General features: G+C 34.5%; 1 protein-coding gene across 2 annotated transcripts in view; it reads right to left on the bottom strand.

Moving 5' to 3' along the window:
• The window catches only part of LOC108751124 (atrial natriuretic peptide-converting enzyme), a 40,247-nt gene that overhangs the window by 3,434 nt on the left and 23,780 nt on the right, over nucleotides 1-13,033 (bottom strand). For both annotated transcript variants that reach the window (XM_018491144.1, XM_018491143.1), the window contains exons 3-8: nucleotides 9,193-9,376; nucleotides 3,017-3,230; nucleotides 1,594-1,965; nucleotides 1,019-1,251; nucleotides 563-769; nucleotides 209-422 (exon numbers count right to left, since the gene is read on the bottom strand). In XM_018491144.1, coding sequence (XP_018346646.1) covers nucleotides 209-422; nucleotides 563-769; nucleotides 1,019-1,251; nucleotides 1,594-1,965; nucleotides 3,017-3,230; nucleotides 9,193-9,376 — 1,424 coding nt within the window. The remainder of the gene's footprint in view (nucleotides 1-208; nucleotides 423-562; nucleotides 770-1,018; nucleotides 1,252-1,593; nucleotides 1,966-3,016; nucleotides 3,231-9,192; nucleotides 9,377-13,033) is intronic.

Below are 13,033 nucleotides of genomic sequence, written 5' to 3'. Positions count from 1 at the left end.
CAAAATTTAATATATGTGTGTGTATATATATGTGTGTATGTATGTATACACACACACACACACACACACACACACACACACACACACACACACACACAATATTTTCATTAAAAATGAAGATTCCTTTTTTTAGTTTAAACTACTACTCTTCTACTGTTAATTTTCATTTTATGTTACAAAAAGGATATTTATACGAAAAGATACTTGCGTATATGTAAGTAAGGTGCACAATGAGCTTGCTGCTGTTTGGAGAACATTATCCATTTCCGTTTCTGGTAGAGTAGCGTTCAAATTCGCGGTACAAAGTTTGCCAATAGTACCTTTTTCATTGAATACAACGTAGCCCTCTTTATTGTATTTTGCCACGTGCGGTGTGCTCCAGGATTGTGATCTTAATTCGTGGACACTCGATGCCAAGAATACTGCAACGAAATATAAAAATAAAGAACATTCATTTTGATTTAGTCAACCTCACTTCTTTATTAAAAATTAATTAAAACTTTTATTGAATATCTTTAAGCGCAATCCTTCTCTTACTTATGTTACTCATCATGTTACTTACGACAGTCTTTCTCGTCGCTGCCGTTTGGACAGTCCGCCTCACCATCGCATCGTTTCGTATGTGGTACACAGGTTCTTCCTACTCCGCAATGCATGTAACCATCTCGACAGTAGGCGCAGTTCTTTTCATCAGAAAGATCCGGGCAATCGATCACGCCGTCACAAATCCTCGAAGATAAAGCTTTCGACTGAAGCGCTTGCACGCATCCTACATTGATATTCGTGTTAACTAATTAGCTTATTTTCTAAATTCTTTGGAATGGAATCTCACTATAAAGAGTAAAAATCGAGACAGTCTTGAAAAAGAGTGTCTCAATTTTCAATCATGAAAAGTAAGATTTTCACTCTTCAGAATGAGATTTATATTAAAAGTTTTAGAGAGTACCAAATACTGTACTTTTTGTAACTTGATTAACAGAGATTATATTAGATATTACTTTGGTTTAATTAATCGTACCTGGCTTTGGTCTGCAGCTGCCAGGACCGGTATACTCCGGAAAGTTGGAGCAATCCAAAGAGCGTTTTATCTTCTCGGGAAGACGACTGCCGCACCCATTCCAGAACTCCCTGCAGAAGCTCCTGCAAGGCAATTCCAGCAGATCCTCCGGATGACTCGCTCGACATGCAGGCTGCAACACTTGGCAAACGAAGTCGTAGGCTAATGGATAACATTCCGCGTCCACCAGTTCCCTAATTACAATTATAGATATGTATATATTTATATAAATTTTAGATCATATTATCAATTTCAAAATATCGTAAGAAAAGACGAGCTAGTTAATGTTTGCAATAATTGTAATTTTTTAATTGTTATACATCTAATTAATAGTACAATATAAAAAATAATATTTTAGAATTACATAGGATTATATAATTGAACTTATAAAATTTTCATATTCTTTTTAACAATTTTTTTTTTTCAATAAAATAAAGCTTAATAAAATGTATAATTTTTGTTGTAAAAAAAAAATGATGTATTCTTTCTAATCTTATTGAGATCACCGTGGACTTATCTAATCTAGGGAGATATACCTAAAAGCAATAACATCCTCTTCGACATCCGACAACGATCCATGTCCTAACATGTTCGGATACGAGCTAATATTATAGGGGAGATGTTTACAGTATGATAAGTCCAACTTGCTACATCTTCTTGGCGGAGGGGCTGTCGTTGTCGGCGGTAACGTTGAAACGGTCGATTGCGGACTACTCTGCGCGTTGAGGGCCTTTAGGCTTTCTTGCACTTCGAGGCTCTTCGCTTCTATCGTCAGATTCGTCAGGTATCGCGAGGTTTCGGGATTCAATTCCCGCGACAGAATGTCCACGATATTCCCAGTAGTAATAGTCTGATATCGCGGGTCAAATCTCACGTCGAAGTGCACCACTAAATCACGACCTTCTATCCTATAAATGTACAAGTATAAACTGCTTATATTGGGAAAGAAAACTCTTCAAAAACGTATTAAAACTCTTTAAAACTTAAATAAAAATAAATGTAATTCTTAAATTTATTGACAATCGAGATAATTCAAAGCGATGATATCGCTCCTTTATTTTCAAAGTGGCAACTCGAAAAACGTGAATTTCGAGTTATTATCATGAATATGAGTTAGATATAATGATTACTCTATCAATTAAAAATGAACTTAACTTCATAAAAAAATCAGCAAAACGTCATAATTCGAAATGAATAATTTTTTAAGGATTATAAAAAAAAAATTAACATTTTGTCATATTAAAAATATATTCTTAGACGATATTATGACATATTTTAATAAACAAGAAATATTAAATAGATATAAAAAATATCTAATATTTTTTGTTCATTAAAATATAATATTAATTTTGTACAATTGTATGGGATTCTGTCGAGTTGAGCTCATAATTTGTGTCAAATCGAGTCTATAATTTCTTTATAATATACTTATGTCAGATACATCTGCATGATGCGATTTCGCAACTCATCTTGTGGACCGCCAGTGAGGATAAATTGAGTGAAACCTCAGACTCGAGTGTGATACATTATTGATGAGCGTGGCCGCAATAATGTTGGTTACATTTCATTGAACGCTAAAAGGAGCAAGTGTCGTGAAATCACGAGAAAGCTACGAAACGATCGCGTCCGATTTCTCTCCCACACTGGTCTGAGCTGTTTTCATCAGTTTCCGTGACATCAGTGTATATATTGGCTTTGTCCCATCGTTTTCGCGTCTGCGAAAACGGATTTCATGACGGAGAAACCAGTCGAGGGAGAGCTCGTGGCATACATGATCTAATTGTAATTGGCCGATTTTCTGATCTCACACGTGACTCGCTGTTGGATGCTATTGCACAATTTGTTTTGCAAGCGTCTTTATAGGTGTGCCTCATGACATAGCACGATAGAAGGCGTAGGAAATAAAATAATCGAACATCCATATAATGATAACATTGTAATATTGTATAATTTTGTTACCCGTCAAGCGCCAGGACGTCCGATGCGAGGAACGATAATTTTAACCAGCTGCGACGAAAGATAAGATTTAAGCGGTCGCGATACTCCCGTGACCGTATCCGGAAGGCTTCAGTAGAGGGATCAGCCAATTCCGCGGTGAAGGAATCGCCTTTGGTAACTCGGAATGTTGCGAGAAATACTTGATCACCAGGTGGATCTGATGTAAGGAATGTGTCTAAAATAAAAGAAAAATATTTGATGCTAATATATTTAGATACTATAAGACAATTCGTAAAAGTAGTAAGATAGCTCGAAAACAAGTACATTTATATATTTGTAAAGCAAAAGGTTCACCGGATAAAAAGAACGATTTTTATACAGTATCTAAAAATTTAAATAAATACAGTTTTGAAAATAATTTTATTGGACCATCAAAATAATTATTATGTACGCTAAAAAAATGTACACATTTGAATGGTACCAACTGAATATTTACTAAATATAAAAATATATGTACCTATATATTTTGTACAAGGAATATTAATTTCATTTAACTATTATTTTTTTAATATGTTATAAATACTTATTACTATAAGTAAATATTTAGTTGATATTTTTAAATAAATATTTATTATTTATTAAAATTTAGTACATTTTTTCACAATATGGGAAACTTAAACATCGTGAAAAATGCTGCAATAAGTTTTGAGATATTAACAATCAGTTTGAGCGTCTTGCATAGTTATTTTGATATAATCTAACAAAATTATTTTCAGTTTTATATCTAACTAAATTTTTAGATATTACAGCAAAACTGTTCTTTTCATATGTGTAACATAATTAAACAAGTAGAAAATCCAAATGTAGGATACGAGAAATTTTGTGCACGATAATAAAGAGATATCGTGTAAAAAAAACAATTTCAAAAGGTATAGATGTATGTCAAGGATAAGAAAGATATAAATAAAATATCACATGATTATTAGCTTAATTGTTGAGTGCACGGAGTCTTTTTGCGATATAATTTCACTGCTCTCCGCGCATCGATCATATTAATAGATGTATTACTCAACCAGTGGCATTAATCATGGTAAAAAGATTCGCGTATAGAGCTAGCCTGATTATGCTGTAAGACGTAAAGAAAGTTGATTACCGGTATATATTATGTTCGTGAAAATTACAGTGGGATCCTCGTCACCGTCGGAAGCGTAATAAATCATTATCATTCGCTGCTTTATTAGACGTCACCTCCACATGACATTTTGTATTTCTATCGACGAAGTCGACGAGGACCGTACGAATTTATGAGAGGTCACCAGTGATCTCTTTCTCAGAGGTTCGCTGGCAGTTTCGCGAAATTACCGATAAACAGCCGCGGGAAGGAATTTAGAACGTGGCGGCCATGCGCACGAAGTCTCACGTAATTCCTTGTACGTACCACAATCTGGCTTTCTAATGCATGTACGATTGGAAATGATAGAGTCGAGCGTGCAAAACGTGCCAACAATGTCGAGGCGGGTTTCGCTCGCCAAGCGTTGTCATTAGAACGTCGGCGCCAATTTTCCGCGCGTTGGGTAAAACGAGACAAATCGGGAGCACGCAGGTGCCTGCAGGGATCTCGGTTTCTCACTAGGAATCACCTTTCACCGAACCCCCTTCCCATCAATTCAATGCGGCTTGCCTGGTGAGAGAACTTCTTTGACCCTTTGATATACGGTCATGGGCGGCGGAACATTTTTTTGTAGGAATAATCGCGACACACTCCTTTTAATTCTCTTCTAACGTTTTCTTTTCTTCATATTTTAATCTCAATTGATTATTTAAATTAGTTCAAACCATTAACTTGTATTTTTTTCTCGCGTAAAATCCTCACAGAGATTTCTACTTTATTTAACATATTATTTAAAAAGATTTATACGTTTCGCAATTTCTTTGAGAATATCCTTAAATATTTTATGTTTCTTGTTTCACGCCTTTTAAATATTTTTAAAAAAAAAAAAAAGTAATAATTAAAATTGAAATTGTAAAAATTTTGGAAGGTAATGTAATTACTTTTGGCTGGGGTAATAGCGACGCTTATGGTTATACCTTTTCTCGTGAGTACGCTGCATGGTTTGCTTCCGAGACGGGATACTCGTGGTATACGGTATATTTTTCTTATGTAACTAATGAACATGGAATATCTAGCATTATCGCGCGTACAAAATGCACATTAGCCTAGAAGTACTTTCTCATGCACTTTTAGCACGAGACAATTATTTCTGATAAACATCAAATGACATGCAGTAAATAAACAAATTTAATTATGCTTATTTAATCTGATATTTTAATAAACTATCACCATCCGAATTTGAATCTTATCTAGTGACAAGTACGAAGGTTGTTTTAATTTTGACAAGCTACTAAAATAATTTTCAAAATGAAGAAAATTATATATATAATTAATATAAAACATCTATAAAGAATACAAAAATAAACGTTTATATTTTGAATTAATGATGTAGAAAGAATCTTTGCGAGAGAAGAGAACAAGTTTTTTTTATTAAATGAAGAAAATGTGGATTTCATTTTTTTCTCATTAATCGAACTATATTTTTTAATATATAAAGAAACCATTTTTTAGTAGTAATCAACTGTTTGTCATTTTAATGTTAATTCAGGATAAATTATTATTCAAAATGATTCAAGGACACGGATCCCCACTTTTAAGGTCGAACCTTGAACCGGGTATGTACCCATCGGCTCAGCAACTCGGTCAGACCGTTATATGTTTGCCAGCTGAAAGCCTCAATGGACCGGCACGTTCGTGCTGTATCTTCCATGACCTCTTATTTCTCTTGGTCGTAAACACGAATTAAGCGCCGATGAGAATCGCTGATTTCCATGCTGCTCGGATGTGCGAGATGCGTCTGTATCGGCGATTAACAACCTAAGTTTAAGTGCGATGTAAATCACTCTCGAGCGAATTCGCGAGATAGCCATCATTATTTCCGATGCGTTCGCAGGAGAGTTACATTAAAGCAAAACACATAGTGCAAAAAGACGACGTGTAATGTATGCATTAAATGCCGCTAATCAAAACCGAACGGAGCGGACGGAGCGTATTTACAAGCGAAGTGTAGAGAATGAAAGGCAGGAAGAAGGTGATGCGGCCAAAGCCCATTGAGGTCTTTCAGCGCGCACGTATAACGGTCTGACCGAGTTACCGAGTGTTCGAAGAAGCGCCGACATATACTCTTGATCGAACTTTTTCCTAGCAGTCACGTTAGATTCTTGAAAAAAATAATTCTCGAAAAAAAAAAATGTATTACCTTCGGAAAAGGAAATATTGGCAGTTAGTGCCATTATATTGCCATTTATCCTCTTAGTCTGAATAGTTATTTTGTTATTCAGCAATAGAATAAAATATTCGTCATGCCACGTATCTCTTAAAATATCATACTGCGAGTATCATCTCGAAATATAATAATTATTGCTCAAGCGGTCTTTGAAAGAAGCGAAATCGCTTGAGAAATCTATCGATTTCTCTAACTCAACTTCGACTTCGTCTACTAAGATAGTAATCGGAAAGCATTCGACACAATTTTCTCATATTGAAAGTCGTGATTCGCGCGGCGAGTTGCCGTAGTCACTTGAAGACACCGTCCAAAAGCATTCAAATCACTGTTCCGTAACAAACGATCATTGTTACGTCGAGGATATGCGGCCTTGACCTTACATTAGTCATTCGCCAAGACAAATCCTTAACATTTGTGAGGACTTTCTCGGAACTTTCTGTAATAAAGTAACTTATGGTCGATTTTGCTTTCTAAGGGTTACTGAATTTCAATTCGATTTCAGCCTCAGAGAATTCTAAAATTCAAATTTCAAAAAATTAACCTAATTATCGTGAAACTCAGTTTTAGGAAATTATTGGAGATTTTTTTCCTAAATTTAAATATTGTTTAGAAATATCAAAACTGTAATAATGTCTATGAAAGATTTAGAGATAAAAGCTCATAATCAGTATTTGAAAATCAATTTAGAGTGAGATCGGAAAGTCAATTATAGGGAGAAGAAGAAGAAAATCAATTTAGAAGTACTAACTGTTCAGTACTGACGATCTTCAATAAAGCAAAATTGTAAACTTCATGTTACTTTGCAATTGAAAACTCTCTAAAACCAAGTTTTATAATAATCAAACTTTTTTTATCCGCAACATTGGATACTCCGTTTTGATTTTTTTTATTTTATCCTGATATCAAGTAACGCGATAACGCGTTAGAAAAAGGAATCAATTAAAGAAAAACGTTAAGTAGGCCTTATACATATATAATTTTTTTTAAATAACTATAAAAACTTCAATATAACATGTCATTCATGAATACGTAATTTTATTAAACTAGTGTTTTTACGCAAATAATGCGTTCACCGTTAGAAATCGTACATTCACAGTGTACATTCTCTACTCCGTGAAATCGTGTGCCGAACTTCTTTATAAATATAATTTTGTATTTAAAAGTCGTTTACTATAGTTGATATCACCCAAAACAAAACAATACAATATCTTTTGTCATAGGTCCGATTTATGAATAAACATATGAAACCAAAATGTGCTACTTAAGTATTTATGTAAAATACGAAATTTCAAAAATTTCAATTGCACTATATACCTATTCCTTCTAATCCCTAAGAAGATTGGAAAGTGAGCTAATATCATATTTCTTGTCAAAATTATAATACACTATAAAATTCTTAAGAAACTGAGAGAAATTAGAGACTTGGACTGTTTTTCTTCTTGTGAGTAGAGTCGTACGCTCTATTTAGGAATTGAAAAGAAACTAATAATAGCAATAATTTATTTTTTTTCAGAATAATAATTTTGCGCTAATAATAGATCCTTTTTTTCTCTATCTCCTTTTAATGTAACGTGACACAATATACAGTTATTTCCCTCCTTCGCATCCCGCTCGTCCTACCTGCGTGCGTCTAGTGTGATACACCAAGGTGAAGTGCACGTGCCTACAAGGAAACGCCATTCATTCGGACAAAGCGGCGAGTTACCGTCGATCGCGCACTTCACAGCCCACGAAACGTTCATGCACCATGAACGCGTCCATCCCGCGATTCGCGATTGCGATGCGTTACCGCGCTGGATAATTTCACGCCCGCCAGACCGCCGATTGCCGGTTAACCGTGGAGTAATTGCATTTGCTCGTCTCGGTACCCTCGACGCGTGTACGCAAGAACAGCCAGTGAAAGCAGCCGTAGCGCTTGCGTGACGAAAATGTCTCGGTTCAGTAAAATGCCTTCGCCGATAACACGTGTACTTAAAATAACATATACCAGCACGTAGCCAAGATACAGTGTGGAAGTAACTGCGATGGTACACGCATCACGCATTTCACGAATAATGCGCGATCTTTCATCGCTAATGTATGGCCAATTAAAACGCCTTCGACAAAACGCTTACTTTCTAAGAAAAGCATCGCTCTCGAGTTCGTCGAGCAACGATCCTTCTACGGTACAATAACTTTGTAAATTGTCTAAATTGAAGGCTAATGTATTCCAAGTGTCTGGCTTTTACTTGAAGAATGATTATTAAGACGGATATCTGAATCGAAAAACATTTTCGAAAATGCAATAATAAAAAGAATTTAATCTTAAATGTTTTATATTAATTAAACACATCATTATCTTCATATATTGCGATATAATGCTCTAATAATCGTGTATAAATTAAAAATTGCACAGTAGACCACAAAAGTTGTGATGTTAAATTAATTTTATACATTTATTATAATTTCAGAAAAACAACAGTCACAAAATATACATTTATTCATGCTGTAAAAATTTTTTTAAATATGTTACGCGTAAAATGTAAACATCAATTTATTATTAAAATAGAAAAAAAAATGCATTTTGAAGATCGTGCTGGCAATAATATTTAGATTACGTTTGAAAAGCACATTATTAACGTTATTGTGTTATTTTATTTTTATCATTAGATGTAACACAAGGACAAAATGATCCATATGTTGATAGCGCTATATTATTCATAGCGGAAATATCGTATTAAAAAATCAAGATGTCCATTCAAGTGATGTTTTTCCAAAATTGTTTTATAAAGAATTACGCAATGTTCTAAACATCTGAATTTCAACTCTGAAATAAAAATTCTGAATTTCACGTTGTTTGTGCAATTTCAAGGTACTTACAGCCGAGGTATATAGAGACTCCTGAGAAGAGGAGGAAGAACAAAAAAGCGGCAAGGACACAGCAACCACAGCGATACTGCCCGCCTAGTTTCCTCGTAAAGCGGATGTCACTGTCGGATGATAAGATTGAGCTTGGTGTTCCGGCACGGCTGAATCTTCGAGTGCTCACCGTGCTTACTGAAATCTGCAAAAACATAGTTGTATTTTACACTGATGATTTTAAGGATGTTTCGTCTGTACACGATATAAACTAAACGTATTAATCAAATAATTGATCAAAAATAATATCAACTAATATCATTCAAAAAGTTTTAAGTAATGATATCTGTTTCTTCGTAAATGTTTCTTCGTATTGTAGAGGGTACTGTACAGGGACTATAAATGGAATTTTGTCACAAATTATAGATCGTCTAAAGTGGACTCAACATACAGCACCCAAATAAAAGTTAAAAAAAAAAAGATAACTATTGAATATCGATATAATATTACATTGATATGTAGCTATTAATCACAGGAAACAATCAATCATAAAATGTAAAAAAATGAAAAAGCTGTAAGAATAAACATTAATCTTCATAAACATGATAGTCATCAAACTCTCGCATCAATCATGTGACTGTTATCTTTAATAGGAAATGCATAACGTGAGCGTGAACAAGTGTCATATTATTAGTATCCATATTTCGTGCGCTTCCTATATTTAAAGAGAATATTTTCTATAATGAAATAAAGCCTTAGTAATAGCATTACGAAAGCAAGATTGCTGAAACTACTCAGTAAATAATAGTGGGCGGCGTCTTTCTCCATGCTGATGAAACATTCCGCTCCCTCGTGCCATCAATGAATTTTTACCAATCCGAAAGAACAGGGATTACCGTGATTCCTCATTGCGAAACAAACTGCATTAACGATCGCATCACTTCCGTCTCAGAGTCAAGATAAAGCAATGCAATCCGATCCGATTTCGCCGTAAGTTTGCGCTACATAGAATGAGTAGTTATCTTAAGACAACAATTAATTCTACCAAAAAGTACGTGCAGCTCAAAAATACTATATACCTTATTAATTATTATTTAAACTCAATGAATTTGCAAATTATCCTTTGTTTCAAAATCCTTTGTCTCCTTCAAACTTATGTATAATGCCAGTAACCAATAGGTAATAACGCAGGTAGAAGAATTCCAGATAAATGAAAAAAAATGTAGGTGCCTAATATTTTTAGTCAAGACTGTAGCTGAAAATGATTATAAATTACAGTCTATAAATTACGGGCTATAAATTATGGTGATTATACTACGTTTTTTCTATCGGTGTGTAGACAGAGAAATTCTGTGTTCGTGCATCCACGGTTGAAAGTATAAAAACCTATGACCTCAACTCTTCACGTTCTCTCGATAATCCTAACTGCGTTGTCACGCAATAGTATTAACTAAACCATGCGTACGATTGGCATGTCTAATTATCGCATACGAGCGATACACTTCTCGCTCACGTTCAAGAAATTCAAGCGAGCGAGCAACACCCTCATGAATAAATTATTTAAATTTAAATAGCATCCGTCTATTTAATCGCGTTCCCCGTCGGGTTCGATGCATCTCCACGCTCGGTTGCAGCGCGCGGCCCACAACAAGGTATCGCCGATGTGTCTACGCCTCCGCTCCGTTCTCTCAAATGCTATGCCCGGCACACGCTCCGGCGTGAAGGATCGCGCCTATGCAACTAGGATGGGCAACTGAAAGAGCGTCTGAATTACGGGCTTTGCTTTCCGCAAAGGTCGTACAGAATTAAAGACCAAAAAACCCGTCTGAACAGCAGCACGAGAATCCTTTTACTCCGCCGAAATACGACAAGCCGCATTTTCGTGTGCCGCACTGATACGCATCCAGTTTGGATGCGGTTGGAACACGCTGAATTTCATTGAAAAAATGCAGACATTTCCTATTTTGCATTAAAGACGCGTCAGACGCGCGGGCAATGATCTAAACGTTAGGTAACAGTGGATACTCGAACGACGTCCGTGAGAGTCGACCGATTTTCTCACGCGACCCGGAGTACACACATGGGAACCCTGTTTAGACACAAACACGCATTATGTAGCAGCTGGCGAATGAGATACTATCTCGAATTCTATTTTCAATCACTTCCGCGGTGCGATTCACGCCCGAGTAGTCATTATCTAATTAAGGCGAGTTTAACCAGTACAGATACGCGCCCGCGTATAATTACGGGATATAGGTTTGTTAAACTGTGTCAAGAGTCCGCGAATCTATTCATTACACCTGTTATTTACCAAAATGTATGAGCTGGTAACATGAGAATATTGAGCGGAATAATTAAACTGATGATATATCGCAAAATACATAGCAAAATTTTAGAAAAGAATTATTGACGAGGTATTGAAAATATAAATTTGTATGTTTGTCTCCATGTTCTATCAAAATTATGATTAATTTACGATATATTTCGCATATGAAGTACGCAACGTTTGTAATATAATTTAACGCTAGTTAAAACATTTCTCCACCGCAAAACCGCGATTGCAGAAAAGTTCCTTGCACTGTATCGTTATATAAGAGTGACTTATAAAAATATTATGCCCCTATCGTGTCCGTTATGAAACTAGTAATAGAACGATGAACTGGATGCGAGAGGTTGCCTTTCGTTTGTGGATATCAGTTTCGCGAACAATGTACTGGACTGTGCAACGATTTTTATTTGCTGCGCATGATTGGCTCTGATGTAATACCAAAATGCTATTGGAAATAGCGTGCAGTGTAACGTTTTATTTCGCAATTCAAACTCTGCTTGCATTCGTAGTGAGAAAAGCAGTAAAAATCGTATGGATTTAAAATAAATTGTTAAAATTAAACTATGACTTCTCGTGCAAAAAACAAATCAAAATAATAATTTTTATGAAATCATAAATCTTGAAAGAATTATTTCTATCAAATATGTATCATAATAAGACAAATAATTATTTTCAAATAATTATCTCTAAAAATTATTTTGGAAAAAACGGTTAAAAAGAAAAACGAGATAATAAATAAATATATTTTACAATATTTAATTAATGTTATTTCAATGTGGATTATCTAAACTTTTAGCTCAAAGCTATAAGAGCTATACTACTATTTTGTTTGATCGTTGCATAAGATTTACGATAGCGACAAAAAGACTAACTTTGGCAAACAATAGTACAAAAGACATTGCGAAAGTCAAATGAAAGTTCGTGTATCTTTGCTTTGTTCTAATCTAGTTCAGTAACGTATCCGCTAAAAAAATCTTTCTCATGCACGCGATGTACCCTTTATTGCTTCCAAACCAAAAGAATAAACCGGAAATCTGCAAGCGTGAATAATTTTTCTTCTTTGACAAATAACAAATATTAAAGTTGCTTTGAATGCAAAGTAAAAGTGCCAGGTGATTTCCTGAGGCAGGTGATTGTCATGTAAAGTAAAAGGTCAAGACGATCTTCCACGAAGAAATAAATGTCAAAGATGTTCGCGTGAAGAAAAAATAATGTATAATGAAAAACAAATTATAATATTAAAAAAAATATATACAAAAATATTCTCAAATATAAATATTATTTTTAATTTTTTAATCAAGAAAAACTTAGATATATATTCAGCAAAATTTCTTTTAGAAATATTTTCAATTAAAAGCTATTTTGATTAACTTTCTGTTGAAGTTATTGATCATTAAGAACAATACAATTAAAACGATTAGTTAAAAGTCTCGCTGTTGACATCTATTGATTAAGTAACTCAATTAATAATTGAGTTAATCAATAATTAACTCAATCAATAGATATTAACAAGATTTTTAAGTACGAGTATGT

The sequence above is a fragment of the Trachymyrmex septentrionalis genome, unplaced genomic scaffold (assembly GCF_001594115.1).
Source record: "Trachymyrmex septentrionalis isolate Tsep2-gDNA-1 unplaced genomic scaffold, Tsep1.0 scaffold40, whole genome shotgun sequence".
Classification (NCBI taxonomy): domain Eukaryota; kingdom Metazoa; phylum Arthropoda; class Insecta; order Hymenoptera; family Formicidae; genus Trachymyrmex; species Trachymyrmex septentrionalis.
This window is presented reverse-complemented; position numbering and strand designations above follow the sequence as displayed.